Genomic DNA, 15,078 nt, shown 5'->3' with positions numbered 1-15,078 from the left:
AAAACCATTTTGTTCATAGCTTCGTGATGGGACTCTGTTATCAAAGGATCAGAAGCCACTGCAGGTACAGCCCAGAGTGATACATTTTATATGAAATATGCCTATTTTTAATTATTGATAAATAAATCAGTTCAAAAATGGTAGAAGTCTATGTTCTATAAAACAAACAATATAATCTCTGGGTCCAAGGTTAAAGAATTAGTCTGAGGTTGGGAAATTGAGAAATCCTTTTGAATATTATATTAACTTAATGTGGATGAAGGTTTAGAAATTTAGAGGCAAAGGGCTAAGAAGAAAACCTCTTGTTGAGAAGAATACTTGAGCAAGGAACCTGGAGTGATTGAAGACAAATTCACTAAATTTTGCAATTTGCCTAGCACCTCTATGCTCCCCTTTTAAGCCACAAGTTTTATCTTCAAGATTATTTTATCTTTTCCAGCTTTATTGAAATATAAGTGACACATAAGTCATTAGTATTTAAGGCGTATGATGTGATGTTTAAGTATAAGTCTACATTGTGAAATGATTATAAAAAACAAAGTAATATATCTACCTTTTCACATGGTCACAATTTTTGTGGATGTGGTTAAGATACTTGAAATCATCTTTCTTAGCAAATTTTATATATATTAACATAGTATTGACAGTATTAGTAACTATAGCTACCATGTTGTACATTAGAGCCTCAGAATTTGGGGCGCCTGGGTGGCTCAGTCAGTTAAGCGTCCGACTTCGGCTTAGGTCATGATCTCACAGTTCATAGGTTCGAGACTCGCTTCGGGCTCTGTGCTGACTGCCAGCTCAGAGGTTGGATCCTGTTTCGGATTCTGTGTCTCCCTCTCTCTCTGACCCTCCCCTGCTCACACTGTCTGTCTGTCTGTCGCTCTCTCAGAAATAAATAAAACATTAAAAATATTTAGATCCTCACAATTTGTTCATCCCATGTAACTAAAACCTTGTACTCTTGGACCAATGTTAAGATAATTTTAAATAATTATGTTTAAAAGCAGAAAAATATTGGGAAGTAATAGTGTCCTCAATATTGTATCAATAGGATACTTTACCCACTTGCTGAGGCACAAAGCAAGGAGGAATTTTTAGTTTGAAGGACAGAAAATCAAGGACTCACAAAGTAGCTATTTGAGTTGAGGTCATTTACTCAGTCCTCTTCCTTCTAGAAAGTCTATATTCTGCTACTTTTAAAACTGCTATATGGGCCGCTTGGGTGGCTCAGTCGGTTAAGCATCCAACTTCAGCTCAGGTCATGATCTCACAGTTCGTGGGTTCAAGCCCCGCGTCGGGCTGTGTGCTGACAGCTAGCTCAGAGCTTGGATCCTGTTTCAGATTCTGTGTTTCCCCCTCTCTCTGACCCTCCCCTGCTCACGCTGTGTCTGTCTCTCTCTCTCAGAAATAAAAATAAAAAACATTAGAAAAAGTTCCAAAAAATAAAACTGCTATAAATTATTGAGAAAGTTCAATATTTTTATCATTACTGTTGTGAGTTTATGACAATTTTATTAGAAAGCAAAATAAGAAAATATTGACATCAACCATGACACTACATTCTCCTGGGTCTAAAATGTCATTTAACTGGTTTTATTTATTTATTTATAACTGATTTTATTTTAACATTGAACTTAGAAAGCAGTTGGTTATACTCTAAGAATATGATAAATTATCAAACTAAAAGAGCTTTCAATCTATAGTTAAGCAATGGCAAGAAAGAACAAAACAGGAAAGAACAATAAGGAAAAAATCAAACTTAAATGGAAAAAAAACAAGAATGAAAAAGGTGGGGGCACAGGTGCAGTTGGAGGCAGTGAGAGAGAGACATTTTTGTGCCCCGAGGAAAAGGGACTGAAAAGAAACATTTAGGCCAGAAAATGTAGGGAGGTACTTTGCTGTACAAATACCAGAAAACCATTCAAAGCCTGTACAGTGAAAAGCTAAGACATTCTAAGATGGTAGAAGACTGGGATGTTTATAAATGACGATGATAAAAAGGATAGTACATCAAAATTCATACAGTACGCTAATTTTGAAAGGTTCTGATTATAAAGACATTAGGATGTAACAGATCATCATTTAAGAATGCACTAGAAAAAAGGCTAAAATCCCTAAATTTTATCTGTTCCTCTTTCTGCTGTTCCCTGCTCTCATCAGACTAATGTGTCTCCCCTGACTGCCCAGTGGGGGACTTATATTGATCCTCCCTGGGATTGTTTCAGCTGAATCCTTTTGTTGTCATCTTATCTTTAGATATATGATAAGGTGTCCATCCGTGTCCCGCCAACTCTCTTGGTCTTCGTTTATCTTTTTTTTGTTTCTCTTCATTGGACAAGAGACACAAAGGGTAACTGGTACTTGGTGCATTCTCTTTCTGTTGTTGGCATAACAAGTTACCACCAAGCAATTTTGGAGCATGGGAATGACTGCAGACAAAGTAGATCATTCAAGAAAGGCTCCATCTAGGTAGAAACTGTGCCTTTGATCCACTGTACCAGAAAAAAAATTTTTTTTTAATGTGATCTCATTCTTCATTGTTACAAGGAAAGCGTCCAACAGTAAAGCCAGATGTTGATACCCAGGAAGCGGATGTAGGAATCATAAACTCAAGGAAAAGCTTCCCTGGCTATGGTGCCATCTTCATTGTGACGGGATGATCATTAATGTCAAACAGTCACAGTATTTCTGACATAGGAGCAGTTCATTGGCTTTGGCTGTAACACCAAAATTATAGCACCCATAAATACAACTGCAATTACAGAGAAGATTTCTGAGTTACACATATGTAAATGAAGGCGCACAAATACGTGAAGGATGACCATGTCGGCTACCACACCTGTTGCTGTGGGTATATAAATGCCCCAGTCTAGGAGGGGACATTCAACCTCAGAATCTTCTCCCTGTCACTCAGCTGAACTCACATCTCCCATCAGCATGTCCTACAGCTGCTGCTCTGGAAACTTCTCCTCCCGCTCCCTTGGGGGTTACCTGCGCTGCCCAAGCTCCTCCTACCCCAGCAACCTGGTCTACTGCACGGACCTCTGCTCTCCCAGCGCCTGCCAGCTGGGTTCCTCCCTCTACAGCGGCTGTCAGGACACCTGCTGCGAGCCCACCAGCTGCCGGAAGTCCTGCGTGGTGTCCAGCCCCTGCCACTTGTCCTGCTACCGCCCGAGGACCTCCACGCTCTGCAGTCCCTGCTGGACTGCTTACCCTGGGTGTGTGGGCTTTGGGTCCAGGAGCTGTCGTTCCCTGGGCTCTGGATCCAGAAGCTGCTACTCCCTAGGCTCTGGATCCAAAAGCTGCTATTCCCTGGGCTGTGGATCCCAGGGCTTCAGATCCCTGGGTTATAGAGTCTGTGGTTTCCCCTACCTGAGCTATGGATCCAGTTCCTGTCGCCCAATCTATTTTCCTTCTAGAAGTTTCCATTCATCTTGTTACTGGCCACTCTGTAGGTCTGGTTGCTACTGATTAGTCATGGAAGAGCCAAATCCATTTGAAAAATGCAGATTCTGTATTGAGATTATCTATTATCTTAATTTTCTCTATTTAAAAGCATCTAATGTTGCCTGATTGCCAGCCACTTTACCTTGCCCACCCTCAAACACTGGCTAATAGAAGAGCTGTCAGACTACAAGATTAATTAGTAATCAAATTGCATTGTTGATACAATTTATGGCTTTGAATTTCTCTCAAAAATAGATGAAAAGTCAAAAGATTTTATTTTAATAAATTCTTCTGCTGTGCAATTATGCTGTCAATGTTGTTATTTATTAGTAATGTGTCAACTAGGAATTGTGTTATCATTACTTCCGTTAAAGGCCTTTGGAACACTCAGATTTCAAGGGCTGTGCACCCATTTTGGTTGGGCTCTGGTATTTTCTCCTATTTAAGCAGGAGTTCCTTAGATGCCCACAGTTTCTAGGTACATCCTTTTCCTCATTGAAATCTCACGAGATTTTAATGTCTTGTTCACACAATAAATATAGACATAATAAAGACAATATGCATCAGAGAAATTTGAAGAATGTATGAACAAAATTTAGATGTACATGATGAGGCTGTGCATACAGGTTATTCAAATGAAAGGCTAGTGTGTGGGTATAAAAGCACCTATGAGCTTTAGCTAATCACAATGGAGGGATGTCACATATTTTTTTAATTGACTAAATCCTTGTACTCCAATTACTATTTTCAATCTGCTCAAATAATCTCCATTTGTATAAGAACAACTTTGATGGGAACAAACTTAGCTGGGAAGGAACTAGGCTCAGCAGGTGTGAACTTGTACCTGGGTTCTTTGCCAACATATGCGTGAATCTAACTGTACACAAGAAAACTTATTATCATTGAAAATGATTGTTTTCATTGCATATTGAAATGAAATAAGAAATCCTTTATTTGTACCAGAGCCTCTCCTATATCTGAGTGTCATAAAGGTAAGGTACTAGCATGTAACATAGATACTAACCATGCAGTAAATAACACAGATAGCATAACATACTACCACAGACAGCATGATAGCAACCAGAGACATGATATTCATACAGAATAAGCAATGTTTAAATATTTTTTTCTATTTTTATTTGATAAGATCCTCAAACATCCCTAAAATTAGGAAATGGATTGCAGGGTACTCAAAGCTTGGAATATACCCAGTCTGTTAAGTTGATCTCAATATATCTCACCATGCTCTACTTACTTCCTCCTTTCCTCCTTTCATAATAAAATATGAATGTAAATGGAGCTGTAGGGTTCATCACATTCAACCTACTTACTTTATAGAGGAGGAAACTGAAAGAAGACCCAGATGGAATTTTACTAGATGACATAGCAGATTATTGTAGAGTTAATAGAATTGCTTTTTTTCCGTGCATTCTCTCAGATCCTGTCTTCCCTCGTATGCTCCCTATCTGCTTCATATTCTTCCCTCCTCCTCCACCACGTTTAGGAAGTAGTCATGACAGTTACATGGCTAGAAGAACACACAGGAATAATGAAAGAAGATTTGGGGGAAAAGTTCATCGTCTATTGCGTTATAAAATTTAAAACAGAAAATTCTTCTGTAAACAGTACTGCTCATGAATTTTAACGATCCAAGTTGGTTTCATGCCCATAATCTTCAACCAAGAGAAAGAATTCAATTTGTACCCCAAAACCTAAGCAAGGGCACAGCGGTCATGGGGAACAGCCAGAGCTTTTTGGACAAGCTGAGGCCTCCTCTGTTCATGTCTCCAGATTTTAGATGTAGCAGTGGAAAGTTTTCTGGTTTTTGGAAATATACTAGTATCTTAGTTTTTCTACTATTGGTAAAACAAAACTACATCAAAGCAGTGGAATAAACAATATTAATTAATTACCTCATAGTCCTGTAGGTGACAAGTCAGGTACAGTCTCTCTGGGGCTAAAATCAGTATGCTGGCAGAGCCACATTCCTTTCCAGAGGCTCTAGGGGAAAACCTACTTTCTTGCCTTTTTCAGTTTCTGGCGGCCCAACGCCTTCCTTAGCCCATTCTCTCCTTTCTCCATCTTCAGATCCAGCAATGATGATGGGTCAATCTGATCTTACTTTGTGTCACTCTGACCTACTCTTCTGCCTCTCTCTCTTTTGTTTCTAAGGATGCTTAAAATTATGTCTCACCCATCTGGTAATGGTCCTGTTTTAAGATCAATTGATTAAAAACTTTAATTCCATCTGCCACCTTACTAACCCTTTCTACATAAGTAACATATTCACAAATTCTGAGGTTTAGAATATGGATATATTCTTGGAACCATTATTCTGCCTACCAACACCAATAAAAAAGCAAATTTATAGATTTTAAAAACACTCAAAGGCTGATTGACTATAAATACACAGTCGTATTATGAAGTACTCAAAAATAGCAAAATTCAAGGGTGAGGACAGCATACTTGCAATACCACAATTACACTTGAAGTTATAATAATAGCCCATCACTCTGATAGCCAAGATAAGGAAACCGTAATATTCTACAAGAAACATAACTTCTTTTTTTTTTTTTAACATTTTAATTTATTTCTGAGAGAGAGAGACAGCATGAGCAAGGGAGGGTCAGAGAGAGAGGTAGACACAGAATCTGAAACAGGTTCCAGGCTCTGAGCTAGCTGTCAGCACAGAGCCCGACGAGTGGCTCGAACCCACCAAACGTGAGATCACGACCTGAGTTGAAGTCAGACGCTTAACCAACTGAGCCACCCAGACACCGAAGAAACATAACTTCTGAGCTGATTTCTTTCCATGACCATTCAGGAAAGTACCCTCTCCTCCATTCCATGTCTATGGCACATACTAAATTTCCCAGATAGTAGTGAATTGTGATCAGTAGTATAGTGAATTATGATCTTCCAGTTGTCACCACATTAATCCTACTCCACACAATGAACAGAGACCAGCTGGCACATATCTGGCTTCCTCTTGCTGCTTCCTTTGACAGACGCTTAACACCTCAGAAGGGGTTTAGGTTCCAAGCTTTTGCAGCCTGCACAACTATAATTCCAGAAGGGGCTGATCATCTCTCTGCCAACTGGTTTCCAATCCTGACTTCCAAGAATAAGTGTAACTGGTTTCCAACTCTGACTTCCAAGAATAAGTGTAACCAGTTTCCCAGGAAATACTTCCATGAATCATTTCTAGGCACTTGATTTCAACCATTTCTATTTATTAATGTTTATGTCATTAGGGATTATAGAGAGTAGCTTTATCCCCCCCAACTCCTTGCCCTCGTATTTGTTTTTTTTTTTTTTTTGTCTGATTAGTCATGCCTCAGAACACATTGCCAAACATTTTGTCAGTATCATTAGTTTACATGACATTTTCACTGAGCCTTTACCATGAGTCAGAGTCTGTGGAATGGAAATGCATATTGCTGAATAGATTTTTAAATTAGATTATATTTGTGTATTACTCCATAATTTAAAAGATATTAAGAAAATGAGTGGGGTCTCTGTTCTAACTGGACTGAAAGTTAATAGAGAAAGCAAATAATAAATAATTATTTGACTATAGTAATAATGAGGCTATGAGTGAGTTTTTGACACTAAAATAACATCGAGGGAAACTCACCTAGTCTTAGAGATCAAGAAAAGTTCCCCAGAGGAATAGAATTTGAAATAGCTTGAAAAAGTAGGGGATGGATAGATAATGCTTAAGAAGAGTACTTTGAGGACCCAGTCTTGAGATGTGCATTATAACACTGAATGGCATTTTGTCTTATCAGTGGGGGGAAATGAAAGAATGCCTTGAAATTAAGCTAGAAAGATTTGGGGGCCATTCTTCATTTGTCTTCAGTGGTCTAGCTCAGAATTGCACTTTCTTCTGAAAGCAGCAAAGGCCATTGAATGGTTTTAGGCAGATGCATGAGATTGTCTGATTTGTTAGTTTTTTAAAATAATTTTTGTTATTCAAATAATATGAACACACAATGAAATGGACATATTTTAATGGTAGACTTTTGATGTTTTTGACAAATATATACACTTATGTTCAAGATACGGAACATTATCCCACACCAGACAGTATCCTTATGCTTCTTTTAAACTAATCCCTGCCAACTCAAGTCAGCTATTGTAATGACTTCTGTCATCATAAAATGATTTTGCCTCTAGAATTTTCTAAAAATTAAACCATGTATGTTCTTAGGTGTGTCCAGCTTTTTTGGTTCAACATAATGTTCTTGAGATTCTCTATGGTACTTATGTTTTATTCATTTTATTTCTGTGGAGTTTTCCCTTGTTGCGAATAGATGACAATAGTGCTTCAACTGGGGATAAACACTGAATTGTTTCAAAATTACAGAACTTTTTAAACCAATTAACATTGATTGTTTCAGTCTTTTTGTGGATTTATGATTTCAATGTTTTGGTTTGTTTGTTTTTTTGTTTTGTTTTTGTTTTGTTTTTTGACAAAAACCTACAAATGGAATTTCTGGGTCATAGAGTGAGCATATGCTTAACTTTATTAGAAATTGCTGGTCAGTTTTTCATAGTTAATCATTTTATTCTACCACCTGCTATACTCTAGATTTCTAGGAGCTTCACATTCTCATGAACACTGATATCATCTTTCTCTTAACCATTTGTTGGATGTGAGTAGTATTTCATTGTGACTTTAAGTTGCATTTACCTGGTGGATAATGATTTTGAGCATCCTTTCTTTGCTCATTGGCTATCCTCGTGACTTCTCTGTGCAGAGTTTATTCATGTTTTGCCGTATTAATTGTTTTTTACTACATGTTGGGATTCTTTACTCTGGAAATAAGTCCGTTGTTAGATTTATGTATTGCTAATAATCTCATAGTTGTGACTTCCCTCCTTTAAATGACAACTTTGGATAAGAAAAAATGTCATCTTGATGAAATCATATTTATCAATATTTTTTCTTTTATTGTGTGTTTTTTTTTCTATATTCTCCAAGAAAAGTTTTTCCTCACTTAGGGTGGAAAGGTATTCTTATTTTTTTGCTAGAAGCTTTAAAACTTTAGTCTTTATATATAGGTCTATGACATATATCAACACATATATTTTCTTAACTTCTTTACATGTATCCAGTGATTCTTTATTATTATTACTATTATTATTATTTTAGAGAGAGAGAGAGCATGAACAGTAGTGGTGAGGGTGCAGAGAGAGAGAGAGAGATTCCAATGCAGGTTTCAATCCCTCAACCCTGGGATCATGACCTGAGCCAAATGTAAGGGTTGGGTGCTCAACCAACTGAGCCACCCAGGTGCCCCAATATCCAGTGATTCTAATATCATTTTTGAAAAGATGTTTTCCCCCAAAAAGATATTTTTTACAAAGATGTTGCTCTGACATCTTTGTTAAAAAAAATTGGCAGTATACATATGAATCCATTCTAGAACTCTATTCTGTTTCACTGATTAATTACTTCAGTACTACAATATCTTAATATACATTTATATATCTGTTTAAATGAAATAATGAAAGTCTTCCAATTTTACTCCTGTTTTTCAGATGATTTTGCTTATTCTTGCTTCTTTGCATGATATAAATTTTAGAATCAGTTCTTCAATTTTTATAAAAATGCCTCCTGGCATTTTCATTCAGAATGTGTTGAATTTGTAAAGTAGGCGTAATAAATGTCTTTCAATCCATGATATGTGTCTCTATTTATTAGGGTCCTGTTTCATTTCTTTCTGCAATATTTCATAGTATTAAATATGCAAATCTTCAATCTTGAAATGTAGCCAGTAAAATATATGCTTTGTTGTTAATATAACATACTTTAGATTTGATTTTTCACATATTTTTGGTTATTATATATAAATAAAACAGATTTTAATAGTAATTTTGTAGATTCATTAGATTTTTTAAATGTCATTGTAACTCTGAATACAGAAAGCTTTCCTGTTCCCTTGCTCATATTTATGCCTTTTATTTATTTGTTTTTATTGCCTTATCGGTCTGGCTAACACCTGTAGTTCAATGGTGGCTACAAATGTGGAGATATGTTAATGTGGCTGATTTTGTGTGCATATGTATGAGTATGTAGTGTGCTACCTTCTCTGGTCACAGCATTAATAAATATGCAACCTTTAAGTTTTAAGAGCCTGTTGTTTATGGTATCAGATTACATCTAACAATGGAAATGGGGTGAAATGAACTGATCATTAATTGAGTCAATGTAGAGGACATTTGCAACAGAATCCCCTGCTTTCTCAGCTTTGGTGAGCCTGGGAAGTTCATTTTCAAACTCTCCTCAGATCTGGAAATGGGAAATTTACATATAGAAATTTACTAATTGAACTTCTAGTTAAGACTGGCATACTCATGATACCATCCCATCCTTGTTACCTCTCTCTTTAAATTTCAATGTAATTCAGTTTAGCCCAATTTCAGAAGATGGAACGATAATCTGTATTTGGCGAGGGAAGCACCATAAAGGAAATAGCATTTAAAAATGAGTCTGGGGCACCTGGATGACTCAGCTGGGTAAGCATTCAACTCTTTATTTTGGCTTAGGTGATGATCTGATGGTTTGTGAGTTTGAGCCCTGCGTCAGGCTTCACACTGAGCATAGAGCCTGCTTGGAATCCTCTCTCTCCGTTTCTCTCTGTCCCTCCCCCACATGCATGTGCACATGCCTTCTCTCTCAAAATAAATAAACTTAAAAAGAAATGAATCTAAAAGGTAGGATGATCTTAAATATCAAAGACACAAGAACTGTGAGGACACTTAAGAGGGAGTATAAGAAGAGGGTGTAAAATGACCAAAGCAGAATGGAACAACGCATACTGTGTGTTCAGGGAAGAATTGAAGTTCAGCTGGTTTACAGCAAAGGGAAGATTTATGTCGAAATCAGGGACAAAGACTAAAAAAAAATACGGGATGTATACATGTGGATATGCTGACTATTGGACCTCATTATCATAGATTTTTCCCATTCTTGCTCAGATTAGTGCAATCATCATCCCGTTGGAAATCCTTGCTTCAGTTTCTACCTTGACCAAGCAGTATTTGTTCATTCTCCTGCCACAGCTTGTAAAATATTTTCTCTTGGAAGCTTTGTTGACTTTTAAGATAGTCAAGTTCTCATTGTTAAATTCACTTATACGTTGAGGATTTGCTTGTTTACAGCTGTAATCGCTGTTATTTGGTTAACCTTGCTACACGGTAAGTTCAAAGAAACAGGAACTGGATTTTAAATATTGTTTTTAAATTTTCTCACTATACAGTAGCAGACGAATGAGTGCATTCTTTTTTGAAAAAAAATATACTGGAACATTTGTTCATCATGCATTCCCTAGGAGCAGAGTTGAATGAATATTATTTTGAGAACTGACTGGTATCAACAAGATGTTTGACAACATACTCCTGAAGCATGACTTATAAAAAATATGGGAGTCAAGGTTGAAGGGGGAACAAAGCAGTTATCTGCAATTACCAATGTGGCAAGAATAAATAAATAGGAATTGGTGAAATCAATTGCATAGCAATGACTCATGATGAGTTTCCTGGGAAACTAAATACATCAATCCCTAGAAATCAGAACCACATGCTGGCTGGTAAAAAGATGGCTGGCAATCCAGGAAATAGAATTGCTTAGGCAGCAGGAACCTGGGAACTGAATTTTTGAGTTTAAAATATACAGAGTCAGTGAGTGTTACAGATGGGCAGGAAGTACAGCAAGAGAAAGCTGGAAGTCTGGTAGGGACAGGACCTATGGGAAATCTAGTAGGACTTTGGTAGACAGAGCAGGGTTGCCTTTGTAGGAAACAAAACCTAGAATAACTGTTGCTGGGATATAGAGGGAACCTTACTTTGACCCTGGTAAACTCAGAATGTTGCAAAAAGACTTGGGGATGGGTGTTGGCTGTTTCTGGAGCAGGTTTTATATGGGATTGAGACAATTCTTTGATATGTAATGACAGTTTTTATCCTTTGATGCTGATATCCTTAAATGCGACATTGTATTAAGTATCCCTTGTGATATTACAAATGTGCTGCCTCCAACATTGTAATTGTAATTGCCAGTTGTGTGTATTTCATTGTACTGCGGTGTAGAATGAATGACTTTGAATCTATCCCTGATTTGCCTTTAAAAGGTTCTTTGTGTGGCACCTGGGGGCTCAGTCATTAATCACCTGACCCTTGATCTCAGCTCAGGTCATGACCTCGCGGCTTGTGAATTCTAGCCCTGTGTCGGACTCTGAGCTGACATCACAAAACCTGCTTGGGATTCTTTCTCTTTCCCTCTCTCTCTACCCCTTCCCTTCTCCCCTGCATGTTCTCTCTCTCTCTCTCTCTCTCTCTCGCTCTCTCGCTCTCTCCTCTCTCTCTCTCAAAATAAATAATTAAAATTTAAAATGCTATTTGCTTTTTTATCTAGAGTATATCCTGGAGCCAGAGAACCACTTTTACATTTTTAAACAGGTAATGTTTTTAATCACCAGAGAGAGCTCCAATGTAGCCAAAAAATATTCCTCCATGTGAATGCTATTTTGTCTGTGTTCTGTATCTCTAAGATGACTGCAGCCCCCTTGTGGGAACGTGCATGTGGGGATCATTTGGATTATTCTAGTTTTTAAAAAATCATGGAAGGTATAAACCAAATAAGATTATGTTCACAGACATTGCCATTTCTATTTCTGTCAGGGAAAGTCGAATGAAATGTTTTGTATTTTCTCTCATAATTTTAATCCCTTTAGGTTTCCCAGTAACAGTGCAGAAACCATGGTAATTTCTCAAGCAATCTAGTGGCAATGATAGCGAGTTGCTTTTGTTTTTGTTTTGTTTTAACTCTTCTATTCTTCTGTCCTCAGAATGACGACTTTGAGTCTTGTGTTTGTTGCCTCATGGTCTTGCATGGTCACGGCATTGACCAAAATGGCTATTATGAGCTGATTTGTACCCCTCCTCTCAACATTTCCATGTTGGATTTCTAACCCCTAAGTACTTCAGAATGTAACTGTATTTGGAGATGGGGCCTTTTCAAGAGGTAGTTAAGGTAAGATAAGGTTAAATGGTTAGGCTCTAACCCAACATGACTGGTGTCCTTAGAAGAAGAGATTAGGACCCCACATGGCGCAACTGAAATTGCATTAAAATGAAACTGAGGAACCAAGGGTCTACCCTTAGCATTGCCATTAACTTTCTGTAAGACTTAGAAACTAACTCCTCTAGGTCTCAAGAGCCACATCTATACAAGTTTAATGTGATGATCTATTCAGTCACTGTGTCTCTCGTATTTAATGCATTCAGGAAGAGAGGGGGACATTTGTATTTCCATAAGGAAATGACACCTTTGGCAAGTCTGTGTTTCTCTTCGAGCTTCTATTTTCTCAGATGTTAACAGGACCTTAGACTATAATGAATGAATTCCACACTCGTCTGCCTGTGAGTATGATGAAATAATGCATAGAAAATTTCTTTAAAGATTCCCTGGCTCTGTGCAAAGATTTCATTTTATTTTTAGGTTGGGCTCATGTACAACAAACCCTATTTTTAACAGCTTATCATTTCCTGAAATACTATGTTTATAAAAGTTTAGAAAGGAAGCATAAAAAAAAAACTGAACCTCAGGTTGAGATACAACGGAAACAGACATCAAGGCTTCTGGAGAAGCCCATTTCCGAAGGCACCAAAATGGAATCCAGGTCTTCTGAACAAGGACCCTTCTCACCCGGCTTCAAGGATAACCTCATACGCTCTTAGAGGAATAAAACAGGCTTGAAACTGTTGGGATGCAAAATGCAGATGTCTTTAACCAAAATGAGGTAAATTCAATTTTAGTTATTTAAAGCTCTTAGGAATCTTTCTCTCAATTTTACAAACACATAGTAGTTTTCTATTTACTTTAAAACCATTTTTTAACATTTATTCATTTTTGAGAGACAAAGAGAGACAGAGCATGAGTGGGGGAGGGGCAGAGAGAGAGCGAGAGAGACATAGAATCTGAAGTAGGCTCCAGGCTCTGAGCTGTCAGCACAGAGCCTGATGCGGGGCTCGAACACAGACCCCAGGTCATGACCTGAGCCGAAGTCGAACATTTAACCAACTGAGCCACCCAGGTGCACCCTACTTTTTTTTTTTTAATGGACCAAACCATATAAACTTATTTCCTTGCTTTCTATATTCCTGGTCTATGTATCAAGTTCCTAATTCCCTGACTCTGCCAGCACAGATACATGGTCAGTAGTTCCTTGAGTGAATTCAGCTCTCCTCTGCTCCTGAGATTTATCATCAGAGAAACCTGCACCTTCAAACCATGAACTTCGAGGAAACTACTATGTTAAGAGGATGAAGACTCTACAGATATCAGTTAAGACCCTGCACACACAACTGTTCAAAGTCCTTTCACAGGAAAATAGAATCTTTCATTTCTAATCTCACAAACATACAACAAAACAAAAGTTAAAAATAAACAGATAATAAACCATCACATTATTTATGTATTGAGGAGTTTATTACACTTAAATCATGTGAATTTCATTTGAGGAAGAAAGTCTGTTGAAATAAATTCTGTCATAAAGGCTGGCTTTAGACTTTAAATTTGGGTTGTTCAGTTTAGTGCTGAAATATGTTTTTAAACAGTGAAAAATCAGTAGATATAAGGCACAAATAAATTATAAATTATTAACTTAATAAACCTCATATGATTATAAATTAATCAATTCCATTCATTATAATCCAAACGTCAAAGAAAGAAACCCAGTGGAATTTGAGAAATATTCTGAAATGAATAATAACGACGATATAACTCAGTAAAATTGGGGACATACAGCTGTTAAGAAGGAAACATTTAAGGGGCACCTGGGGGGCCTAGTCGGTTAGGCATCCAACTTAGGCTCAGGTCATGATCTCACGATTCATGGGTTTGAGTCCCATGTTGGGCTCTGTGCTGACAGCTAGCACAGAGCCTGGAGCCTACTTCAGATTCTGTATCTTCCTCCCTCTCTGACCCTTCCCTGCTCATGCTGTCTGTCTCTCTCTCTCAGAAATAAATAAAAACATTAAAAAAGAAAGAAACATTTAAATTTTAATATATATGAAAATACAAGAAAACTTGAAATAAAATTTTAGTACTCCATGTGAGGAAGCTTGAACAAAGAATAGTAATTTAAACCAAAAGAAATTTTAAGATTGGATATTATAAAGACAAGAATAGAAGTCAATGAAATAGAAATCAACATGAAACAGACAAAGCCAACAGGTTAAAATTCAGATTTTGTGAAAATCAATAAAGTTATTTATTTCATTTAAAAATCATATGGGGAAATAAGTGATCAATCGCTTCAGAAAATTTATATAATCATTGGAAGAATATTTATTTTCATACAGAATTATGAAAGCAGAATTAACTTTTCCTTCCTCTCTCTCCAGCAACTAAGGTATGTGTCCTTGTCTCCCTCATTCTTAGTGATTTCCAAATACTTTTTTCAAAATAATCCTCATGAGAAACTTAAGAGTCACTCACCACAAGATGAATAGGCTGCAGAACCACTCTTAGACAAAATGGAAAGTTAATAAATATGTTTTCAAAGAGTACCAAATCTTAATTCAGATCTTCTGCACCAGTCAAAGAGGGTTACAACC

General features: G+C 37.1%; 1 protein-coding gene across 1 annotated transcript; it reads left to right on the top strand.

The window, feature by feature from the left end:
* The first annotated feature begins 2,889 nt into the window (after nucleotides 1–2,889).
* Nucleotides 2,890–3,474, top strand: LOC120230272 (keratin-associated protein 13-1-like). The gene has a single exon (XM_039229822.1). The coding sequence runs from the start codon at nucleotides 2,941–2,943 to the stop codon at nucleotides 3,472–3,474; it is 534 nt and encodes a 177-aa protein (XP_039085753.1). The 5' UTR covers nucleotides 2,890–2,940.
* The last annotated feature ends 11,604 nt before the right edge of the window (nucleotides 3,475–15,078 follow it).

The sequence above is a fragment of the Hyaena hyaena genome, unplaced genomic scaffold, assembly GCF_003009895.1.
Source record: "Hyaena hyaena isolate Hyena2069 unplaced genomic scaffold, ASM300989v1 scaffold_2, whole genome shotgun sequence".
Lineage (NCBI taxonomy): Eukaryota > Metazoa > Chordata > Mammalia > Carnivora > Hyaenidae > Hyaena > Hyaena hyaena.
This window is presented reverse-complemented; position numbering and strand designations above follow the sequence as displayed.